This window comes from Macadamia integrifolia, unplaced genomic scaffold (assembly GCF_013358625.1).
Source record: "Macadamia integrifolia cultivar HAES 741 unplaced genomic scaffold, SCU_Mint_v3 scaffold_110A, whole genome shotgun sequence".
NCBI lineage: Eukaryota > Viridiplantae > Streptophyta > Magnoliopsida > Proteales > Proteaceae > Macadamia > Macadamia integrifolia.
In genome coordinates, this window is record NW_024870616.1 from 197,369 (window position 1) to 220,093 (window position 22,725).

Below are 22,725 nucleotides of genomic sequence, written 5' to 3' on the forward strand. Positions count from 1 at the left end.
GAGATGTGAATCTGCCTGTCCAACAGATTTCTTGAGTGTTCGGGTTTATTTATGGCATGAGACAACTCGCAGCATGGGTCTAGCTTATTGATATGTTCCAGAAAATTTGGAGTATTCTGCTCCTCTCAAACTGTGAGCAGTTCTCTCCATCTTCTCTTCTCTCTTCCTTAATGACCAGGTATTGATATCCAGTTATATTGCTATTACATGGTATCAGAGCATTGATTTCAGTATCTGGGATCCCTTCTTCATCCTTGTATTGAGTGTGGTTAGGATTACCTCCCTTTATTTGGTGTGCTACCTATGCTGGTTTCTGTCTGGTAGAACCTTAGTTTTTTTTTATCATGCACAACTAGGGTTTTATCATTACTATTACTGTGATTATTGGACAAGGAAAAAGTCCACTTGAAGATGCCCTTATCATGCACCAGGGTTTGCTGTTTCGGTCCTTGCACAGGAAATTCTTCTCCATGCGCATAAGGAGTAGATTGTTTACGGGTTATTTTTTGTGCATCTATGCTGGTAAGTCAAAGATATCATTGGGAATACTGTTTTGTGGACAGATCATATTCTTCTGGCCGGTGTGAGAGATCAGATTTCCTTCATTCTTGCAAAACCCTAATTTTTTGGGAGATTTTCCAAATGCCTTCTCTCTCGCAGGTTGTTCATTGTGATTTTTGGAAGACTTTCTATATTGTACTCTGGGGTCAAAATTTCAGACCAAACAGACAACCCTACTCCTCTGCAGTTTTAGGTTTCAACCAACCTGCGGCTTGCTCTTTTCTTTTTTTTTCTTTTTTTTTTTGGGGGGGGGGGGGGGGGGGTGGGTTCGCTGCTGTTTTGCCTTGTGCTTTCAGTTATTGCTCCTTGTTGCTGGTTGCCAATATTGGTTGTATTTTGTGTTCTGGGTGCTACCATGTGCTAATCAAATATTTCTCTTTGTGGTTGCTTTTTGGTTTTTCTCTGTGAATTGTTCAGCTTTATACAGCACCACTATGGCTGATTCTAAACCTCCCTCAGAAAATGTCAATGTTCAAATTACGTCTATCAAACTAAATGGTGCCTTGAATTATCTTCTCTGGGCCTAGGCAGTTAAAAGTTTATATCACAGCCAAACAGAAGTGGATTAACTGACTTCGTCTCCACCTACTACAACCTCCCTGAGTATAAGGAATGGCTGATGGAGCACGCTACATTACTTTGTTGGCTGTGGAATAGCATGGAGTCTTCAGTGGTTTCTAATTATGTTTTACACCACAACAAAGGGTGTCTGTGATGATTTTACAGAGAGCTCGATTATTAAGATAATAATGTCCAGAGTATATGATTTTGATGAATTTTTCCCACATCTTTTAAGATGAATGGCAAATCTGTTGGTGACTGCTATTAGTACCCTTAAAGGGCATGTGAGAGAAACTTCATGTGTACCAGCCCCTCTTTACTGACATTGAAGTTCTCAAATCTCAGTGTGCTGAATTCTTGGTTGCAATATTTTTGTTTGGATTAGACTTTGACCTTCAACATGTCATATGGTCCTCGTAAAGTTTGTGAAGGATTTTAGAGAATGTTAATGAATAAAGTATTATTCACTCCCTCCCCCCAACAAAAAAAAATGAATAAGGTATTCAAAATTTTACAACTAAAAAAGAATATGCATATGACTAAAACGAATTTTTCAAGAGAAATATAACTCTACATTTATCAGATAATGTCAATGAATAAGGTTTTCCAATTTCACAACAAATAAATCAGAATATGAATATGAATAAAACGAACTTTTTCATGTGAAGGAAGGTAGTTACATGTACAACTGGTCTGAGACACCTCTGGATTTTATCCCCTAAATCCATAAATCTGCAAAGCTGTAAATAGTATCTATCAAGCGCAAACATATCAATGATAAAATCAAATTAAAAGATTGCAGGATATGTTAATACAAAAACAAAGATAGTAACCCCTATATCTATAACTATGTTGCTACTTAAGAAAAAAGAGAAAGGTGGAGACTAGTTTCTAATAATAATAATTCTAGGGAGGGAAAGGTATGCTGCCGGAATGTGGTAAGCTAGTGGACAGCACCAATGGGGCCAGATGAGGTATCCTATAGGAGGGTAGGGGGTCACTTCAAAAGGGGGAAGATAAAGATAAACACAGTGGGTGCTACCTTACGATATACCGGTAGCATACCCAACATTTTCCCTGATTCTTATGTACCATTGGGTGCTAAATCCAAAATATAGTTGGAAAATCAGGTTTTCTGACTCAACTCGCCTTTTTCCAAAACCTGGTGACCCGGATGAGTCAAAACTTGTCAAAACGAGTCAGTTTTTTTTTTGTAAATTCCTAACTGTTCTTTTACTTTTCTCTGGCAGTCCGTAATTCGGCATGTCATAACCGAGCACAAAGGGGAAACTCCCCTGTCAAACATTTCGTCAAACAGTTCTAGTGCATCTTCTAACTTCCTCCTCCTCTTTTGGAGACCATTAATTACCAAACCATAACCAACGAGGTGAGTTTGAACACCCCCCCCCCCCCTTTGTTCCACATCCAATCCATGAAGCCCTTGGCCTTGATCTCTTGCAGAAAATCTTGGTGAGGACAATATAAGTCTGCAAATTGGGTTTAATCTCGTGGGTGATGAGGCAACATCTTCATGCTCTGCCCTGAAATTGACTCTCAAGGGCCCAGCATTAGCATTCACATGGACTTCCCGCATGTCTTCCACCTAAAGTCAAGCGAAACCCACCACAGTTCTACCAAAGGAAACCAATCCCGATCCAAAAAAACTAAGGCAATGACAAAATAAGAGAAAGATTGTGAACACCATATGATCTCTGTAGGAATATACAAACATAACACAACTGTAGTCCAATGAAACAAGTATGAGGAGTACATAGAGCAATGAAAAGGAATAGATGTACTTCAGAAAACAGAATCTGAATACCAAATAGAACCAAACTCCCCATCCAACGTTGTTGGCAGGATTGTAGAAGAACCCTCTCCCCCGACATGCAAAAATTGAGTGAGAAAATGGATATTTATTGCCTTCTTCAACCTTGTGAACTGCAACAGTAGTAGCATTGGCGGAGTAGTGGTGGAGGCAGAAGGAGGCTGTAACAACAGCGATGGGTTCGACGGAGAGAAACAGAGGCGAGGGAGGGCAAAAGTCAACGTGACCAGACTCGGGTGATTCTCATTTGAATCGGGAGAAAAGTCCGAGTCAAGTGAAAATCAGAGAGACTCGGTCTGAGTTTTTTAAACCTTTTTGTTAAAAGGAAATCTATGACGTAGTGTGGCTCTACGCAAGAGTGAAAGAGGGTGAAAGATATCGACTTGGGTGATTCTTGTTTGACTCAAGAGAAAAGTCCGAGTCAAGTGAAAATCAGGTTGACTTGAATTGAGTTTTTTGCCAATAAGGTAGTGTGGTCCTATGCCTAGTCACCGAAGGGGTGAAAGATATCGTGATCAGGGGTGATTCTGGGAGAAAAGTCAAAGTCAAGTGAAAATTAGGGTGATTTAGATTGATTTTTTTCTTAAAAAAAAAAAGACTATAAGATAGTGTGTCCCTATGCATAGACACAGAGTGGGTTGAAAGTTATTGTGACAAGACCAAGGCAATTTTTGTTTGACTCGGGAGAAAAGTCTTGATGAGTCAAGTGATAATCAGGGTGACTTGGATTGAGATTTTTTTTTCTTTTGAAAAAAAGAAACCTATAAAGCAATGTGGTCCTTAGACTTGGACATAGAAGAGGAAAATCCCATCTCTATTGATGCATTCGTTTGCATTCTCATTGACCCCCACGTTGGCTCATAGATTATGCTGACTTTTAGGAAAAACTCTTTTACTATTTTTACATGATTCTTGACCAGGTTTTTAATATTTGTTACTCGATCTCCTGATTCAAAACATGATTTCCAAAATACAAAAGAATTAATAACCACTTTAACGGTAAGATATACAATGCAAGATGTCACTGAGAGGCATTAGAGTCAGACAAACAAAGAAAAACACAAGAGAATCGAAACATTTAACCATTTTAGTGATTGAAAAAAACTCACTAGCTCATTCAAAAAATAACAACAATAATAAACTTACACTACTTTTTTTCTAAGAGACATGAAAACTAGATAGTTCATCCGAAAAAAAGCAACAAGAACTCACACTACGTTCTTCTAAGAAACATCAGGAAAAGGAAAAAGGAAAGGAGTACCTGTTAATTTTCTTTGAGGAGTAGTGGGTCTCCTTCTGCCTACTCTTTCCTTGCTATCCTTTCAAAAGCAAACTATAAAGTGATTTGTCGAGTGTCCTAAAACTCCTTTTAAAGTGTTGAATTTGATGCCTAAGCTGCACATGCGTTTACTCACTTTGTCACTTTCGATGATCATTTTATTGGTAGAAGTCACTTTCTATAATCTATACACAATAGTTTGTTTGGAGAAAGCAGAAGAATCCAATCCCTAGTTTTAACCAACTAAGCAAACTCTGTCGGTTACATAAACCAACCACTCAACCATGACACGTTTTACCACTAAAACTGATACCATATTTAAGATCCTCATTAGTCCAGCGTCTCGATTCTTTTTTATCCAACTAAAAGTAACACAATCTAGAAACTAGAATATGTCCTTATTTTTAATTAATCGTACGATAGAGAGGAGGGACAAATGCATCATTGGACCCACACAAGGTGGGGGCACGCGATGATAGATTTTATTAATTCGACAGCTCATCCACCGGACTACCGTCCTTTCCTACCCATTTGAAAATAGTATAAGCCATATACATTTCCGTCCATAAATATGATGAAAGCAATAAGATTAAAAAAAAAAAAAAAAACCATAGTCCTCAATGTTAAGACAAGGATGTTAATCGGTTCTGTTTGGGTATATACAGTACGATTTGGTTTGGTTGACATTTATTTGATTGAAATTAAAATCGTATCATTTATTAAATGGTTGCACTTTCTGAAATCACAACTGTTTATTAATAGTTTCGATTCCATGATTTTTAAACAATGCAGATTTCATGATTTTAAACGGTTTTGATCTCAATTTATTCCATACGGTTTCTAAACGGTTAGTAATCGATTTGCTAGTTTATCTACATGCTTACTAAAACTTACTTTTGTTGATAAACGTTTTAGTCTTATGTCTAATTAAATGAGGCATTGAGCAAACAAGAATTCAACTACATAACTACATAATATGAGTAAATTATTGAATAGACTGTTGAACATCCTCTATGGTCCTTAAATCTTTCCTACATTAAACCATTATGTTTGGTTAAAACAAGCAAATATTTAATCGTTTTACGGGCTAATTAGATCAGTTTTGACGACTTAAACGGTTTGGTTTTCACACTGTCAATTCAGTTTGAAATCAACAAGTTAAACAGTTAAAACCGATCCTACCCATTTAACTAATCGGTTTTAAAACTTGAAACCAAAACCAAACCATTTAAAAAACATTTTTGCGGTTGCTATGTAAATGGCTCAATTTCATTTCGATAAATGGTTTCGATTTCAAATTCACATCCTCAATGTTAACCATGGTTCTAAGTATGTATCATATCGATATCTGCCAAGATATATCAATATATAATCAATCTGGATCATGGGTAAAAGTGTAAAGAAAAGACACCTCTTTGAAAAAGTAAACATCGATCCAGTACCATCCGATGCTGATACCAATTAAATCCATGTTGCTAACTAATGACTTACACACTTGTTTCAAGACTACGAATAACCGAGTGAAAACAATAATGAATAGATCAAGTTTTCCTTAAGCCACGGTGAAGGGAAATCCCTAATGGTGAGGCGTAATTTGGATAATATACTGTAAACACTAGAATGGTTCGGTGAATATTTATGTTTGGTAAGAGGAAAACTATCTCCATAATGAATCATATTGAAATAAGAAACAAGAAATTCTTAAAAATCAACTTTTTATTGGAAATAGAAAATTCTTAAAAGTAGATAATTTTTGTGATTCTTTATGTAGTCCTTGGAACTCGACGAGGAGAAATTCTTGAAATTAAATATATTTTTTGATTTTCTATGAAACCTTGGTACTCAGAAACGTGAGATTGATGAATCTTCCTATCGAGTCACTTCTACATGATAGGACTAGCTAATCTCTGTTATTTATACTCATTTTTGTTTCGGTATGAGAAATCTAATTAAGGTTAAGGATCCCTTCTGGGTTTAGTTGTTCATAAGTAGAATTGGATCTTTCATGCATTAGTAATTGAAGAACCATGATATAGAGAGAGAGGTTCTAATACAATGCATCAAAATTTCAGTATTGGATCAGTTCTCACACCCAAAACTTACAGTATAAATCAGTTTCCGGAGATTTATCCCCCAAAAAAGGTTTCCCCAGAACCCCAAATAATTCTGGAAAAAAATGTTCTTCCAGTCACAAGTTTGAAGATCCATAACAGCAGTTGCTAGGGCTCATCATAATAGCAAATTTACAAGCAAAAACCTCTGCTGCAAGTGACCAGCACCAAACGCAACTCGATCAGGAAGCCAAGCTGTTAGATGGGGCTGACACAGAAAGAGAGACTCACTAGTCACCAACCATTTATATAGTATTTGTACCTTCAGCTCTGCCAATGATGACCACAATAACAAAGATAGAAGAAAGGCGTCCAAAGCGATGCAAAAACAGTATAGTGTTTCTATCCAAACAGGTATAGTTGATTTCATTTCACCATCCAATTTGGACATTTTTGGTCAACTATACTAACAATTGATTTCATTTCTCCTATACTATGAACAAAGATTTAAGGTCTCTCACACAATAAGTGCCCTTATCTCTTTCTATCGAGCAAACAGAGAAGATGATTAGGCATACAAGTGACGGAAAAAAGGGAGAAGGGGGGGGGGGGAGCTAAGAGTGTAGAGATAGATACCCTGCATATGAACACTCATAATGGCAAAGTGAACACAACCATCAAGGTAAACGACAAAAAATGATCTAATTCAGTTGTTAGATCAAATGGCTATTTGATCATGAAATAGCCGTGCATCCTTGGGTAAACACGCACAAAGGGAAAAAAACTAAGAAAATCTTCAATCTGGGAGGCCAGAGAATCCAGCAGGCATCAGAATAACATAAGACTCCTCCAAGCCCCATATTCTTCACCAATTACAATCAACCTCCAGCTTCACTTCTTTTGACAACCACTGACCAATCCAAAGGAATTCCTATTCAATTAAAAGTCAGGATTTTTCCACATTATCCACCTTAGAATATCTCTTCCCACATCATATCATGTATCATAAGCTCATGCTCAAATATTCTGCAAACCTGAATGAAATCATTTTTTTCCTGCAGACCATTATGAAATCAATTCATTCCATAACTGCACAAGCCCATAACATATTTTAAACTACATTGCCCAGACACAGCAAAGAATACAAGTTGGGTGCAACAAAGATTCCAGTTCTAGCATTCTCATTGGATTACATGTGTATGAAAGGACAGCTAATAGTGAAGCACCCAGGTAACATGATTAAATAATTTTCAAATTAATATGCATTCAAACAACTCATTCCCTAAAGGGATTGAGTCCAATGAATCTAACCAATCCATGACACACTTCTTATTAACACAACCAAGAACATGAAGCAAAAGGACATCTGAGTTGTGGAGACCATACCTATTGTGGAGCATCTTCCGAGAATCTGGTGTCAAAAGGAACAGAAGAATGAGAACGAGCATGAGCACTGGTAGCTCCAGAACCATGTTGCAGTTCAATAACAAGCCACCTGACTGCTTTACTCATCTGTTCCAACCGAACAGCACTGATAGGTGGAAGGCCAGTACTGATACCCTGCCCAGTCCTCCCTCCCACTGCACCAGTTGCCTCATCCACCAGGCATTCTGAGCCTATCCGTTGCTTTGCAGACTCCACAAACTCCTCTGCTTGATCACAAGCTACTCTAAACAATTCCCATCGCTGCTTAAAGTTCTCTAATGCAGCATCTGTGGCTCCTGTCTCCTGGACACCAGAAGCCTCCTTGGCTTCAAGTACACCAGCTAAAGCAGCAACAAACTCCTGATATGCACTGCTCAGAGCATCTACAGTGCTATCCATCAGGTGACACAACCTGCTTATAAAGGCAAATTATAAGAATTGACAGTTAACGACCAAATGCAAGTAATATTCCTCCCCACAAATTCAAGTGGCATCAATCTTTTATCTTGTGGTAAAATCAGAAACATTGTATTACTCAATAATCTTTATATTGAATCGCACACAAAATGAGGTCCTGACATAGGACATCATTTGCACTAAGATGACATCACCTAGACCCCAGACAAACCGCCTGCACGCCAAAACGCCACCTTAACGACATCTTGCAACTATGGTAGCCGCCATAGTGCTTTGCTTTCACATCTACCATACTCATATTTGCCATTATTAGGCCGATCATAAGTGCCAAAGTCAGCTTACCACATTTACATATCTATCATCATATCTGTTGAAGCTAGTCCGTTTGGTCAAAGTATGGTCTGGTTTACAATGCTCACCTTTATCCTTACTTTTGTTGTGACCAGTCCAATTGGTTGAACCCCGATTCAGTTTACAATTCTTGCATTTATCTGTGTTTTGCCATGGCCAGTCCAACCAGTTGAATTCTGGTTTACAATATGCACTGCTTTTCCGTCGCGTTTTTGCCGTGTTAATCTGATCGGTCCTGAGAACAAATCCTATTTCTCACCGCTTTACCAATGTTTCACTCCTACATCTTTGAGTAAGGTGTTAGAAGTATTTTGCTCATCTGTGACAATATGAAAGAAGTAATTTCTTTAACTTTCGTCCATTATGTAGCCTCACTCAAAGAGAGGCATTCTGTAGACACTACATTTTGTCACTTAGGGGATCTTTGCAACAATAATGGAAGAAGTCTTCTAGAATCTCATTCAATATCTCACACCCAGAAAATGTTGTTTTCCCTTTATAAAAAATAAAAATAAATAAATAAATAACCCAAATTGCCCTTGCATATGGTGGGACCTACTGATCTTTTAAAAACTGGTCTAAAATTCGCAAATAGGTGCGAAAAACCTTGTAAAACATAAGATGGTGTTAAAAAAAGGCATCACTTTTCTACTTATTCGTGCAAAACTTCGTCAAGAAACTTTTTCACATTCTGTTTTGGGCAGAATCGGTGCCAGATTTTATACTATCAAATAGTACTCGAAACAAGTTATCCAACGACACATGGTTTGTGAAAATCAGATGACCCATTAAAAAATTATCACTTTCCAAAGTTGAAGCATTAAAGATGCCAAATTAGAGGCTTAGAAGGAGCCACTTCGCAACCAGATGTGGGCCCGCAAAATCCCTCTATGCATGGTCGCAAAGACCCATTTTGCGGCATCACAGATTGGAAATTTTAGTTCCACATTGGCAAGCATTGCTCCTTCTAATTTTTAGGCATTCTATAAATAGAAAGTCCCTCTATATATTATTGAACCATTTATGTATCCAAAAACTCTAAAATATTTGGAAATCTCTAAAGAACGACTAGAATCTAAAGATTAATACAAAATTTCCTTTGTTTCGAATATTTAAGAGAAAAAAAAAATTTGAAGTTCTGGAAGACACAAGAATTGTGCAAAAATTCTCAAAAGCTGAAAGATGCCATTACAAAGAGACCTACGCTTCTGAGTTGAGAAGATCTTATTGACCCAATCAGGAGTCAAGAATATGTATTCTTCTTTTCTTTTCCTATAATTAGTATAAATTAATTAAATAATGTAGATTTATATGTTAGTTTAAATTAGTTAGATTAAATATAGGATGCATATAAGATTAAATTAGTGTAATTAATTAAATTAGATGTAGTCATGTATGATATGTTAGTTTAAATTAGAAGAAAGTATTTAATTAGTTAGATAATTAGTCTGTATGTTAGTTTAAAAATAGTTAGTAAATCATGTTAGTATAAATTATCCAAGGTGGACTGGATTAAAATAGTTAGTTAGATATGCATGCTAATTTAAAATAGTTTAGGTAATTTCTTGTTTATTAGTTTCATTTTCTTAATTAAAGTAAGTAATTAGCTTAATTAGTATAACATGATAGTTCAATTTAACTGCTTAGGTTAATTAATTAGTTTAGTTAGTTAGACAAGGGTAGTTTACTTTCATCTTAAGCATGTTAGAAATTAAGGTTATTTCTTTAATTCTTATATATATATATATATATCCTTTGTTAAACGAGGCATACGAAGACCGGTTTTACCAGATGGACCGGGTGCCTACACAACTTCCCAGACCATACCACATTGGTGTCAACATCTCCTAAAAAGGAGAGAAATTTCTGGGTCCTAAACAGATGTAAGCGGTGACTCACAAACTCAATTTCAGAAGTTGACCCCAATGTGGTGTAGTCTGGGAAGATGTCAAGTTATGAACCCAGGAAGTGGTTTAGGCACCAATCTGCCCATAAAACCCGTCTTCCTACATCCTTAGACTATCCAACAGTTAATATCTATTAAAGAATGATCGAAATAACCCATTAACTAACCTGATGAACTAGCATGCTTGGACTGAAATTAAACAACATTATCTCTGTCTAAATAAGCGAAGAACAGTTAACTAAATTAAACAGACAATTATTCTAATTTAAACTAGAATTTTGTATGTGATTAAACTAACTACTTACCTTAAATAAGCAAATTAGACCAAATTAACAAAATTAATTAAAACTATTTTAAATTAGCACACAAATCTAACTAACTACTTTAATATAATTTATCCTAACATGGTTAATTAAATAATTTAACACTAACTGCTTAATGGGAGAGGGTATCCTCTGATGCCCGTGTGCAATTTGGAGCAAATGGGAGGGGCGGATTTCGAACCATCAAATTAGGAGTTTTTAATAAAGGAGAGAGAATGTAGGGCCTAGTTGTTTGTGAGGGAGCGTGTCAAGGAATTCGCACGATGGCGTTGTGTGGTTCGTTTTCTTTTACTTTATACTATTTTTTAACTAGCATACATATAATTTACCTAATTATTCCAATCAATTACACTACTTTAATTTAACATGCATCTCATATTTAATCTAACTAATTTATATTAATTTAATTAAATTTAAACCAGGGAAAAGGAACCATATGATGCCATCGTGCGGATTCCTTCGCACGCCTTCTCACAAAACTACAATCCCACATTCTCTCTTCTCCATTAAAAATCCTCTAGTTGACGGTTCAAAACATGCGACGCCTATTGGCGCAACATTGCATAAGGGCATCAGAGGAAACCCTCTCCCTTTCAACTAATATGCAAATCTATATTATTCTAACTAAATTAAACTAAAGGGAAAACTGAAAGAAGAATACATTGTTTGACTCCTAATCAGTTCAAGGAGATCTCCTCAACTCAAAAGTGTAGGTCTATTTTCAATGGAATCTTTCCATTTTCAAGACTTTTTACACACTTTATGAAGTCCTTTAGAATCTCACTCTTTAAAAATATTATAAAACTAGCGAAAATTTATACTATCTCAAGATTTCATTCTTTCTCCAAAAAAAAATTCAAATATTATGAAGTTTTCTAGATACATAAAGGGGTAAGTCTTATAAGGGGCCCTTTTATTTATAAACGCCTAAAAATAGAAAGAACCAATGCCGACCCATGTGAGACTTAAATTTCGAATTTGCGAATGATGCAGAATGGGTTTCTACAACTCCTCAAAGTGAGCTTTAGTGGACCCGCATTGGTGGGGGCTTTATAGGATAACCTCCCGGACAAGATCCCAAGCAAACCCAACTCATACAAGTAACCCAAAAGTTAACAGAAAACCAAACATTCTCAGATGAAGATCAAATTATAGGAATCAATCACAAATACATAGACTAGGAACCCTTCAAAAATATATGAGAGATACAATGGTCATATTGAGAGCAATTGAAAAATTTCAGAATCTGAACACAAAATCCAGAAAACAGAGATTATAAAATTACATCAATTCAACAACTTAGATTAGGCTGAAACTTGGATTGAATATCACCCCAAGGTAGGATCAACTAAACCTCTCCTCTTCAAACTACAAAATTAACTTGCTGCTGATTACAACTACTTAAAAGAACAATAATCAAACTAGGAAAACAATTAACAACTTAACTAAAATACTACTAAGCCCCCAGATGGGCTGGACTAGACCAACGAATGAGCTGGAAAAACAGCCTAGCCAAGCTAGGCTTCTTTTGAGCCTCTGATTTGACAACTTCTGGCCTTCAATTTGAAAAATGATCTTTGTACCGATGTTCCGGTTTCCAAAAACCAGGTTCCGTTGGAAAGTTTGTTCCGAGCACTATTTAATGATACAAAAATTGGGTGCCAATTCAAATGGACATATTTGAAAACATGCCCCAAGGACGAGGTAAACTTGTAATTTTGCATGAATAAATGGTTAAATCAATGCCATTTTCACACCTTCTAGCACAAGGATCTTTTTGACAAAACATACCTATTTACAAAAAGTTTGGACCAGTTTTAAAATGAGTAGAAAATCCACCCTATACAGGAAAAAATTTGTATTTTACCCAGAAAAAGAAATATTTTCAAAAATGAGATACAAAATGAAGTTCCAAGAGACTTCTTTGATCATTGTCACAAAGATCCCCAAGATAACAAAATGCGGTGCCTGCAAGAACAAACAATATTGAAACAAAACTTGGATAGCAACCATACACCTAGCTCACCTCTATGGAACCTAAAGTACTTATTCCTTCAATATATAATAAGCTAGTGTGACTCAAACCAGTCCCACTTCCAAGAATCCCCTAGACTTACACATGCTATTACAAGTGAAAATGAAATTATTTCCTTTAGATTGCAAGCAAAAACAAACCTCAACTAAACACACAAAGAGAAATCAACGAAAGTCTCAGGATGAAAAAGAGAGATGGATTTTAAAATACGTAAATTACAATTAGCATTTGATTTCAAACAGGGAATGTAAAATTAAAAAAATAATAATAATAAATAGATAAATAAATAAAATTTGAATTAGTTAGCTCAAAAGAAGCATATCCAAACAGATCCAACTTTCATTCGCCCAGACATAAATTTTTCTACTTCAACATTGCATGCAAAGAAACGAAGGAGGCAATAGAATTGGAAATGGCATATGCCCTAACAATTGTGTCCATGTTAAAGGATAAAAGCATTTCAAGTTCAGAAGAAAAAAAAACCCAATGCAGAAGGCTCCCGCTATTGTAGGGTCTGGGGAGGGTCATAATTTTTACATCCTTACCCCCACTTCGCGGAGAGGCTGTTTCCTGGCTCGAACCCACAACCACTAGGTCACAATGGAGCAACATTACCATTGCGACGAGATCCGCCCTCTACAATAATTCATGATGTAAACTTGAAAAAAAAATGTTGAATAACAAAAAGAGAAAAAAGTGGGTGATTAAGCAGAAAATTAAATGTGATGGTGAATTTAGGGCCTATGTGTAGATAAATATTATATCCTGAGTTGAAAATAACATTTGTGAAATGAACAAGCACATACTATTATGCAAATATACAAACAGATAGCAAAGAACTTGTCCAAAACGTTTCTCAGAGTATTCCACAAGTGGAAATTTGCAGGGTTGTGGTCTACATTACGATTCAGTTTGCAGGATAAGATTATTTCCATTATTTGCCTTCTTAAGAAATCCCAAAGATCATTAATGATGAGAGACAAAATAATTTAAGGAGAAAGTAAATGAAGAAACAGACAATGATCAATTAAACAATAATAACAGTTGCAATTGGCCAAGACCTAATTACCCCCATAATTCCTATTTCAAATGCAAAACCCAACAACCAAACTAAACCATGACAAAAGCAACATAATTACTTGAATATACATAATCCAGTACACTCTAATGTTAAGGAAAAATAAATAAACACCAATTGAGAAGAAAATGTAGCTAAATAACGGGTAACAATTATAAGCCCTGACTGTGAGCCTAAATTGCGAATGGCCATCATCCAAAAACGAATCAAATAGAAACAAATAATGGCATCAAATAATAAACGGAGTTGTAGTCCACATAACTTTTCGGTGTTTAGGATATGATTATCTGCATCATCTCTCGTCCTACACGAGATAAAACCCCATCACCATAGAGAGAGAGAGAGAGAGAGAGTTCTGCTCTTATCAGAGAAGAGAATACTAAGAGAAATAGCTCCAATCAGAGTGATGATTAGATATTTCTTAGAATCTCCATGAACGAAAAATCATACCTTGGAAGGGACGACGCATGCGAAGGAAACACCTAAACCCTAAAATGTTTCAGCTATTTAGGGTGTCCCAAGACAGATCCGGCGGGGACTCCGAAGTCCGAACGTCCACTGAGGCACTCCGCCAGGCATAAGTTTAAACCCTGCTTACAGCGTAGAGCTCTTTGCTTTTGCGAGCGTATTTGGGTGGGCCTAAAGCTTAATCGCTAGGTCCAGCTACGGGTGCAACAGGGCTGGGTTGGGCTGGGCTTCTTAAAACCCTAGCCCAACCCTTAGTCCCCTTAATTGGGCCTAAACCCACCTTGACCTTGACTCAGGGTCGCAAAACTTCAACCTAGGTCTTACCCTTCAGGGTTCAGCCCAACCCTTACTCGCTCTGATTGGCTCTGATTTTTCAGGGTCGGGCCGGGATGACCCTGATTGACCTTGACTTTAGATGTTTTTTTTTTTTTTTGGTAGAAAAAGGAAAAAATATCTTTTTTATTGGTAAAAAGTGTAAGAGAGATCAGTGAGATTGTGAGAAGATATATTAAGAGCTTTGAGGTGTCAATGACTCAATGTGAAATAATATATAAAATTATGATAAAATTAGGGTCACAACTAGGATCATAACTAGGGTCAACATCGAGGGCAAAAATCAAGGCAGGGTAGGGTCAAAACCAGTGCCAAAAGTCAGGGTAAAAAAATCAAGGCCGAGTTCAGGACGGGCTGGGCAGGCCAAAGACATCAACCCTTACCCGCTTTGACCCTGACTTAGGGTTAGAAATTTCAGGGCGGGGCCCACCCTCAGGGCCAAAATTTTCAAGTTGGTACTTGTTCGAAATCAGAGCAGGCCAAGGGTGGGTCTAGGCCGTCAAGGCCAAACTTGCACCCCTAGGTCCAGCCCATTAAGTAAAATAATACTACTTCATAGGTTCCATAAAGCATTTTAATAGGAAGGGGCTCCTCATTTGCACAATGGAGGCGGCAGTTCAGGTCTGCCTTGTGGTTATGTGTTAGATCTTGTGTCAAGACGTTCTACGGCATCGGATCAGAGCTGCCGCCTCTATTGTGCAGTAGAGGAGCCGAATCCATTTTAACATCATGCACCAAGCATCCAACTAAGGGTGTCAATTTAGAATTGAAACCAAAACTAGCAGTTCAAAAATGAAACCACTTTGATTTCAAAAGTTAAATTTTTTTTTTGTACGATTTGGTTTAGTTTCATGAATAAAATTGTTGAATCAAACTGAATTACCTATTTTCAAACCGAATAAAAAACCATATTAAATTATATTTTTTTTAATATTTCGATCAATGTAAATGGTAAATTTTATTATTTTTTTAATGTTTATAAAAAGTTTAGTGGATTATGATCTTAATAAACAAGGATTTTTTTTTTAATAATTTTCTTTCTCCTGTGGCCAAGAATTTAGGGGACGATATTGTTATCGGTATACCAATCTGGATCAGTGGGTATCGGTCCATTTTACCCTTGTTTTTCTAAAAAAAAATGTTTTTTTACCATTTTACCCCTAAAATGAAACGAAGCACCGATTTGGATCCGACAGGGATTGAGGATCAGTCTCTGCCGATACTTGAAACCATGCCCTTGGCTAAATGATGGGAGGGTCCAAATGTGACCCCCATCACTCACCCCCTATTGTACGTTGTCAATGGCCACGGTGACCTTAGAAAAACTCGATCCTTTTCTTTTTTATTGATAAAAATGTAAAAAATTGGTCTAACCACATAAAATACGACCTAAACCAAATATGAAATCAATTACAAATTTACAACTAAATAAGAATCTAAATATAAAATCGAACCAAATCGGTTTGGTTTATTGTTAAAATATTATGTTCCTATTCTCGGTCGATTTGGTTTTGATTTCTGTATTCTATGACTTGAACCGAACCGCTTGACACCCTTACATCCAAGGCGCACTTTAGCATAAATAAGTCTAGATCTCTCAGGAATCGGATAAGATCCAAACAGATGAGAGTGCTTCCCATCATACATACAAGAGACTCTTTTACCTCACAAATTTCGAACCTTAGGAAGGAGGAAAAACACCAGACCCCAACCCTTCAGCTCTCTTTCTTTCTCATCGTCTTCACAGACAGATATGGAAGCATCAAAATTCCGGCTATTGTCGCAACCAGCTGCGGCAGCGCTACCGTGGCTGAAGCAGCAGCGGCGAACAAGTAACACAAAATGCAAGAGAAATGGACGGTTTTTGCAGCTTAAGGTGGTGGCTATGGCAAAAGAAAGTAGCGGAAGCGGCAGCGGCGATGGCATCATAGAGAAGGTAGCAATAGTGGGTGGGTTGGTGTCGACGCCGGTGATTGGGTGGTCACTCTACACACTTAAAACAACTGGGTGTGGCCTTCCTCCAGGCCCAGGGGGGTCAATAGGTGCACTAGAAGGTGTGAGCTACCTAGTGGTGGTGGGCATCACGGCTTGGTCTTTGTACACCAAGACTAAAACGGGTTCTGGTCTGCCTAATGGGCCTTATGGGCTTTTGGGAGCTGTGGAAGGGCTATCTTACTTGGCTTTGCTTACTATAGTAGTTGTGTTTGGGTTGCAGTTCTTGGAGCAGGGCTCTCTCCCAGGCCCAGTCCCAGTACCAGGAGATCAATGCTTTGGCTGAGGTTCTTTCTGTTCCTATTTTTTAGTGAAATTTTTCTCTTTAAGCTTTTGCATTATATTTCTTTCCTTTTTCCGGTCTTTTATTTTGTTAATTTGTTTTTCTAATAGGTATCAGCAATAAAAAAATGTGTATAAATTGCGTTATTTGAGAGTTAATAAATGATAATGAAATAGTACCCCTCTCTCTGGCCACCCGAAAATCCTCTGTTGTGAGGCAAGGAGTGCCAATGAGGATTCAATGGTTGATGTGCATGCGGGTCCTCTCAGCCATTGGATTCTCACTGTCACACACCACTCACTGTCGAGGATTTGAACCCTAGCCACCACACCCCAAAAAAAGATGATAATGAAAGAGAGGGTCTTATTCAATCTTCGTCCCAACTCGGCATCGACTCCGGCCAGGTTGGCTGGAAATTTCTTAGTCTAGACACTGATCAATAGTTCTAAAGAATCTGATCAACAGCTCAACTTGCATTGAGATTCCTTTATTTATTTATTTATGATGCCAGGTGGGCGCACCACTATGGTGGCCTAAAGAGGTATTGGGCACCCAAAGGGCCTGAGTGAGGGGACAAGGGCACCCAACATGTGGTGATAGGGAGAGTCGAAACTATGACCTCCAGCTAACCAAGAAAAGCAAACTAAATTATAAAGAAGGTAAAAAAGGGGGCATTTGATCGCAATAGACTCTAAAATTCAATACATGGCTAATCTAGACCATGTCCTCACTATCCAATGGTCAAAATAGATATATCATCTGTGGATGTGGTAGAATAGATACCTTGCGACATTTAGAAAGAAATGATAATTCACATTTTTTTTTTCCCCTTAAATATGATTCATGAAAAGTATATTTGTTCATAATGTATAAAGAAGACTTACTCCTCATTGGAACCCTAACGGTAAATCAAATGGTGTATGTATCGAATATGAATGTCAATCATTTAATAGACATTCTTCTGAATTATGTTTCTTTCTGAAAATCATTTGGTTGCCTTAAGGTTAGTGTATGTTTCTCGCGGGTTGAGATATTGGCTTCTGTAGAGAACGTCTTTCCGCTTTCTCTTTTTATACTAGGTGGGAAAAAGGTTGCTCAAATTTGAGTTTAAGTGTTGAGGTGAACTCAGATTTGGAACACATCCTTTGTAATATGGTCATTCATGGGAAGTAGGATGCTCACTTATGAGGGTCATCCTAGTGGAACCAAACAACTCCAAAAATTAAGAATTATCATTCTAAAGAATGTCATCCCAAAGATTTACCGAACCAAACACCCCTTAATCTGACCCAAGAACTTACAGATCTATGGACCTCAGGCCTGGGTTGAAATTTAGATGGGCCTAAGACTTGAGGGTGAATGAAGTCGGCCCCAAAGTCAAGCCACACCTAAAACACTGAGGCCAACAAGCCAGCCTAGGCTCCCGGCCCATTGACATCGGGGAGACAATTTTACTCTGCTACCATCACCCACTGCTCATTTTAGCATAAATCAGATTGTGGTTTCTGCTATGTGAAAAAAGCGTGGGAGTTGTGGGACACGAGTACACAGAGTCACAGAACTGTATCAATGTATCACCGGATCAAATCTTGCTTGAACAATGTTTGTGATGGGTCGAGATCCTCTCTAATTCTCTCAAGGTGCAATTAGATGTAATTCTCCTTTAATCTGACGACATGTGTCATTGGTGACATGAACAGCCAAGATTAGGTGAGAGAAAATTAAGGGCACCAACTGGCTTTGGATTTGCAAAAATCCAACCCAATTCAGATCCTCCCCAAATCAGAAGCCCTCTTCAACACATTTGCAGTGGTGAACCTACTTCCAGCCGCCCTTGAAGATGCTGGTAACCCCATAAATATCTTAGTCGCCAGCAAGGTGGTTCAGCGAAGTGGGCAATCCACTGAAAAATTCTCCAACATCATCTCTGCAACGGAATTCGATTTAAAATCTGACAACTTCTTCTTCAATTAGGTAATGCGGTCGTCCAAACTGAGAGACCGATCTTCCACGGCCATTTTCGCCTTCTTGGACGATGGATCATCATATTTTTGTTGGTTGTTTTCAGATACAAATTTAGTGTCTTTATCGTCTAGGGTTTTGGGTTTCTTGGGCGAAGGAGAGCGAAACTAAAGAAGCAAATGCCCTAGCGGAAGCCATAAGAACATTGTTGATGGAAGCAGATAAGGGGTTTAGGAGTAGATGCAGCAGAGAATTCGACAGAGAGGGGAGAGGAAATGGTTGACGAAGAGTGAAAATAAACCACTTAAAGATCGTTCCATCTATTGGTAAGAGGAAATAGTAATGAAAGTCGAACTTAGAATGTCCGAGTTTACGGCTTGTATCAAGTTCATTGCTTATCAACTGCACTACCCCTTGGGTTTTTAAATTATTGTACTTCTTAAAACCAAAACTAAACTTATTAGTAAATAATATTTTATTCCAACTAAATAATTCTATTCAATTTCGATAAACGATTTGGATTTACAATTCATACCCTTCTAGCCTTATCTATAACATAGGTTGAGATATGTTCACTTCTCATTAAAAACAAATTTGTTTATTGCATTTTTTATTTTTTATTATTTATTTATTTATTTTTTGAGTCCCACTTACACCTGCGCGTAGCTTCTCACAATCACTCAAACTTGTATATGAATGGTGTGGGGTTTCTTAAATTAGCGAGTTACCCTTGTGAAAGGAATTTTAGTATTTTTCTAGTGAAAAATACAAACTGTGTAAATAAAAATGACAAGGAAGCTTTAGTTTAAGCACAAGTGTTTTTTATTTGAGACTTATCTTATATTAGATTTTTTTTTTTTTTTTTTTTGGGTAAGAATCTTATATCAGAGATAACGGTATGCACCTCTAGGAGGGGCATGGCAGTCATTGCATGCCTCTTGTTTCGTACCACAGGAGCTGCTCTCAAACATAAAACTTTGTCCTCACTCTTCGATCCAAAACCTCTTCTACCACAAAATAAAGAAATAAATAAAATCCTAAAACTCAATCATTACTTAACTTGTACCTCAACTCTGAAACCCTGAAGATTAGGATTAATTATCGCGATGGTGACATTCTAACTATAGTTAGAAAATCAGCTTTTATTATTATTATTTTTGTTTTAGTGAGTGAAAATCAGGTTTTATTTACTTGACTAGTCTTTTTCAAAATGTGGTGATTCTGCAGAAAAAAATCTGGAATAGTCATTTTTTTTAATATATATAATTTTTTTCTTTTGAAAAAAGAAGCCTCAAAGGTTGAAACTTGAAGGTGAAAATCTCACCTTTGTTGATTCAGTTCAAATTGAATTGATCAAATTTGATCAGTCTAACCAATTTGGGCTGAACTTTGACACCCTTAAGCTCGCACATCTTTAAGGGTTCTTTGAAAGGCAAAATAGTCCAGAGCACACAAAAGCATCAACAAGGTTGCGATTTTTCATTTCATTAGGAGTAGGGTTGTTATTTCGTCCTCTATATATCTGATCGCAGAGGTTATACTGCCTTTCAAGTTTCTATTCTCTGTGCGTATATATGTTTTACCCCTTTTATTTTCCCATACTCCCCAACCCTTGTTTAAAAGTCTACCTCATTTCAAAATACATTCGTCATTGTGTAGGGAAAATTAAACATGTCTAGGTGTTGACTTGTTCAAAATTTCTTTCCAATGGCACGTCAAAGTATACTTGATCAGCAATGAACTCGCTTTTGCCCACAAGCTATGTGTAGAGGCGAGGTGGGTATCTTGGCCTTTTATTGTTTAGATAGTCTTGTTTGGCTTGCCTATAGATAACAAATCTGTATGATTGAACCCTTTGCCTTCATATGTCAATTGGTTGAAGAGTCAACAATCACTTTCTTTGGCATTTTTGGTTTATAGGGTCATGTGTTTTGGTGTGGTGGTCGACCATTGGTTTGTAAAGACCAACATAAGTCCAAAGACTTTAAGGGTGAAGATCAAAAGATCGGCCTTTCTATATAGTGATAATTGTAGTTTGAATAAGTGGACCTATTGGACCCTTGCTGGTTTCTTTTTAGGGTATTTGTCTAGCTGCTCAGTAGGTTTGACACAGAAGATAACCATAGTAGCCATTGTACTTAAAAATAAATAAATAAATAAATAAAATAAAATAAAAAATAAAAACCAATTTTTTATATTTTTATGCAACAATTTGGTTTAAATGCCTTGGGGCAAATATTTAGAGCACTTTTATTATATGATGGTTAGGGAGGTGCTAGATTCTATAGGATCGATGACATTTATATGTTTCACTTTTATTTCCTTTTTTTCTTTCTATTTTTTGGGAATTATTTTGCTTAAGAAAGAACAGATTCATCAACAGTGATGCAATACTATGATTGAACTTTTGGTTGATCATTAATTTTGAAAATACCCTTTATCAATCCAAGTAGAGAATCAATTGGGGTAGATAAAGAGATTCTCTCTTCATCCAAATTGAGTTCCTTTCGTTTTCTTTACTTTTCTTTAGGAAGGGGTTGGGGGTGGTGTGGGGGAGAAGGGGGTAGAGGAGAATGGGAAGATAAAGATAAAAATTCAAACCCAAATTTTTTTACTCATGACCTCCTAATTGTGAGATATAGCTACCCCTTTGGAATTGAACACAAACATCAAGATGAGTGCAATGTATATGCACCATGTGAAGGGCTTATTATACCCTTCAAAATGATTGATGAATACAATAGTCATTATATTGATCATACAATTATTTTGTCTCACACCAATTGTATGTTTATGTATAGATTTCTCTCTCTCCTCCCCTTCCCCCCCACTTCCGCCTTCCACCTTCCACCTTCCACCTTCCACCTTCCACCTTCCACCTTCCACCTTCTCTTATTCAATAACAAGAATTTATTTGGACCTGTGTTGTCCCTTTTTTAGATTGCAATATATGTGATACGAGTGACCTCTAGCCTCTATTATGGTTAATTATACACATACATTGACTCTCACTAGGTACTCATTGGGCCACTCACACGGGGGTGTTTAGTGCCCTTCACTGCTTTCAGTGAAAGTTGAATGGTTCTCATTCAACTCCGGTATGACCCAGTCCATGCAGTTGTGGGATCAGTATAGACTCGTAGAACTAGTCAGGCCAAAGGCCTAGATACCCATTGTTAGCAAAAATAAATAAAAATTATACACATATATTTCAATAATAATAGGCTTGGTACTCTTTCTACCTAAAAAAAGGCTTGGTACTCTGATATTATATTAAAATATCTAATTCAAAAACTTAAGTTATTAAGTGAAGAGACCCAATTGGTATACAATTGGTATATGAAATTATCTAAGAATCTAAAGTCAGTAGATATCACATCCACAAGATCATTTCAATGATCTAAGATATGGATCTGAGTCTTCTCCAATTATTAAATCTCCTAATTAACTATTCAACGATTGGGAGGATTGATGTATCCTAGGTCCACCCAATCGTGAAATGGCTAATTGGGCTCCCAATAATTAGAGAGAATCTTTTTTCCTAAGATATGGGCTGTGTATATGGATCCAGTACTCCGGTTTCCAAAGCTGATGCTACAATAGTTTGAGGTGCATATGCAATGTCTTGCTTCAAATAGTTAGGTTTATTTCTATGAGAGGTCCTCAATGGCTGCCAACTTCCAATATTTTCATTTTATTCACTTTCCCCAATCATAAGACATGTCTGTTTCATCTTATTCAAAAAAGTAAAGAGAGAAAGAAAAAGCTAACTTCCCACTAAGGTACACATTTGATTTATTAATGATTAGACTTATCTTAGCATCATGGATCAAGGATTAGTATCGTATCGACCAATATAAATTGGTATTGAC

General features: G+C 37.0%; 3 protein-coding genes and 1 non-coding gene across 14 annotated transcripts in view; 1 reads left to right on the top strand and 3 right to left on the bottom strand.

Annotated features, from left to right (window-relative positions):
- Positions 1-4,296, bottom strand: part of LOC122070793 (dehydrodolichyl diphosphate synthase complex subunit NUS1-like) — a 13,510-nt gene extending 9,214 nt beyond the window's left edge. Inside the window, exons 1-2 of one of the 8 annotated variants that reach the window (XM_042635005.1) lie at positions 4,212-4,296; positions 1,803-1,862 (exon numbers count right to left, since the gene is read on the bottom strand). In XM_042635005.1, coding sequence (XP_042490939.1) covers positions 1,803-1,850 — 48 coding nt within the window. In that variant the 5' untranslated portion in view covers positions 1,851-1,862; positions 4,212-4,296. Of the gene's footprint in view, positions 1-1,802; positions 3,269-4,211 lie in introns of those variants that run through there. The other 7 variants (XM_042635010.1, XM_042635009.1, XM_042635006.1 and 4 more) reach the window with 7 other exon arrangements.
- A 1,939-nt stretch (positions 4,297-6,235) lies between these two features.
- On the bottom strand, positions 6,236-14,423 carry LOC122070790 (mediator of RNA polymerase II transcription subunit 32-like). Of its 4 annotated transcripts, none has more exons than XM_042634995.1 (3): positions 14,266-14,423; positions 7,667-8,117; positions 6,236-6,491 (listed from the first exon to the last, which is right to left on the bottom strand). In XM_042634995.1, the coding sequence occupies exon 2, from the start codon at positions 8,102-8,104 to the stop codon at positions 7,667-7,669; it is 438 nt and encodes a 145-aa protein (XP_042490929.1). In that variant the 5' UTR covers positions 8,105-8,117; positions 14,266-14,423; the 3' UTR covers positions 6,236-6,491. The 4 variants fall into 4 exon arrangements, with proteins under 4 accessions (XP_042490929.1, XP_042490926.1, XP_042490928.1 ...); XM_042634992.1 differs by having other exon boundaries at positions 6,236-6,548; XM_042634994.1 differs by having other exon boundaries at positions 6,236-6,610.
- Positions 14,038-14,119, bottom strand: LOC122070800. Its single transcript, XR_006137975.1, has one exon. It is a non-coding gene; the product is annotated as a small nucleolar RNA R16 (small nucleolar RNA).
- Positions 14,424-16,223: 1,800 nt separating the features above from the next.
- Positions 16,224-17,037, top strand: LOC122070787. The gene has a single exon (XM_042634990.1). The coding sequence runs from the start codon at positions 16,370-16,372 to the stop codon at positions 16,892-16,894; it is 525 nt and encodes a 174-aa protein (XP_042490924.1). The 5' UTR covers positions 16,224-16,369; the 3' UTR covers positions 16,895-17,037.
- The last annotated feature ends 5,688 nt before the right edge of the window (positions 17,038-22,725 follow it).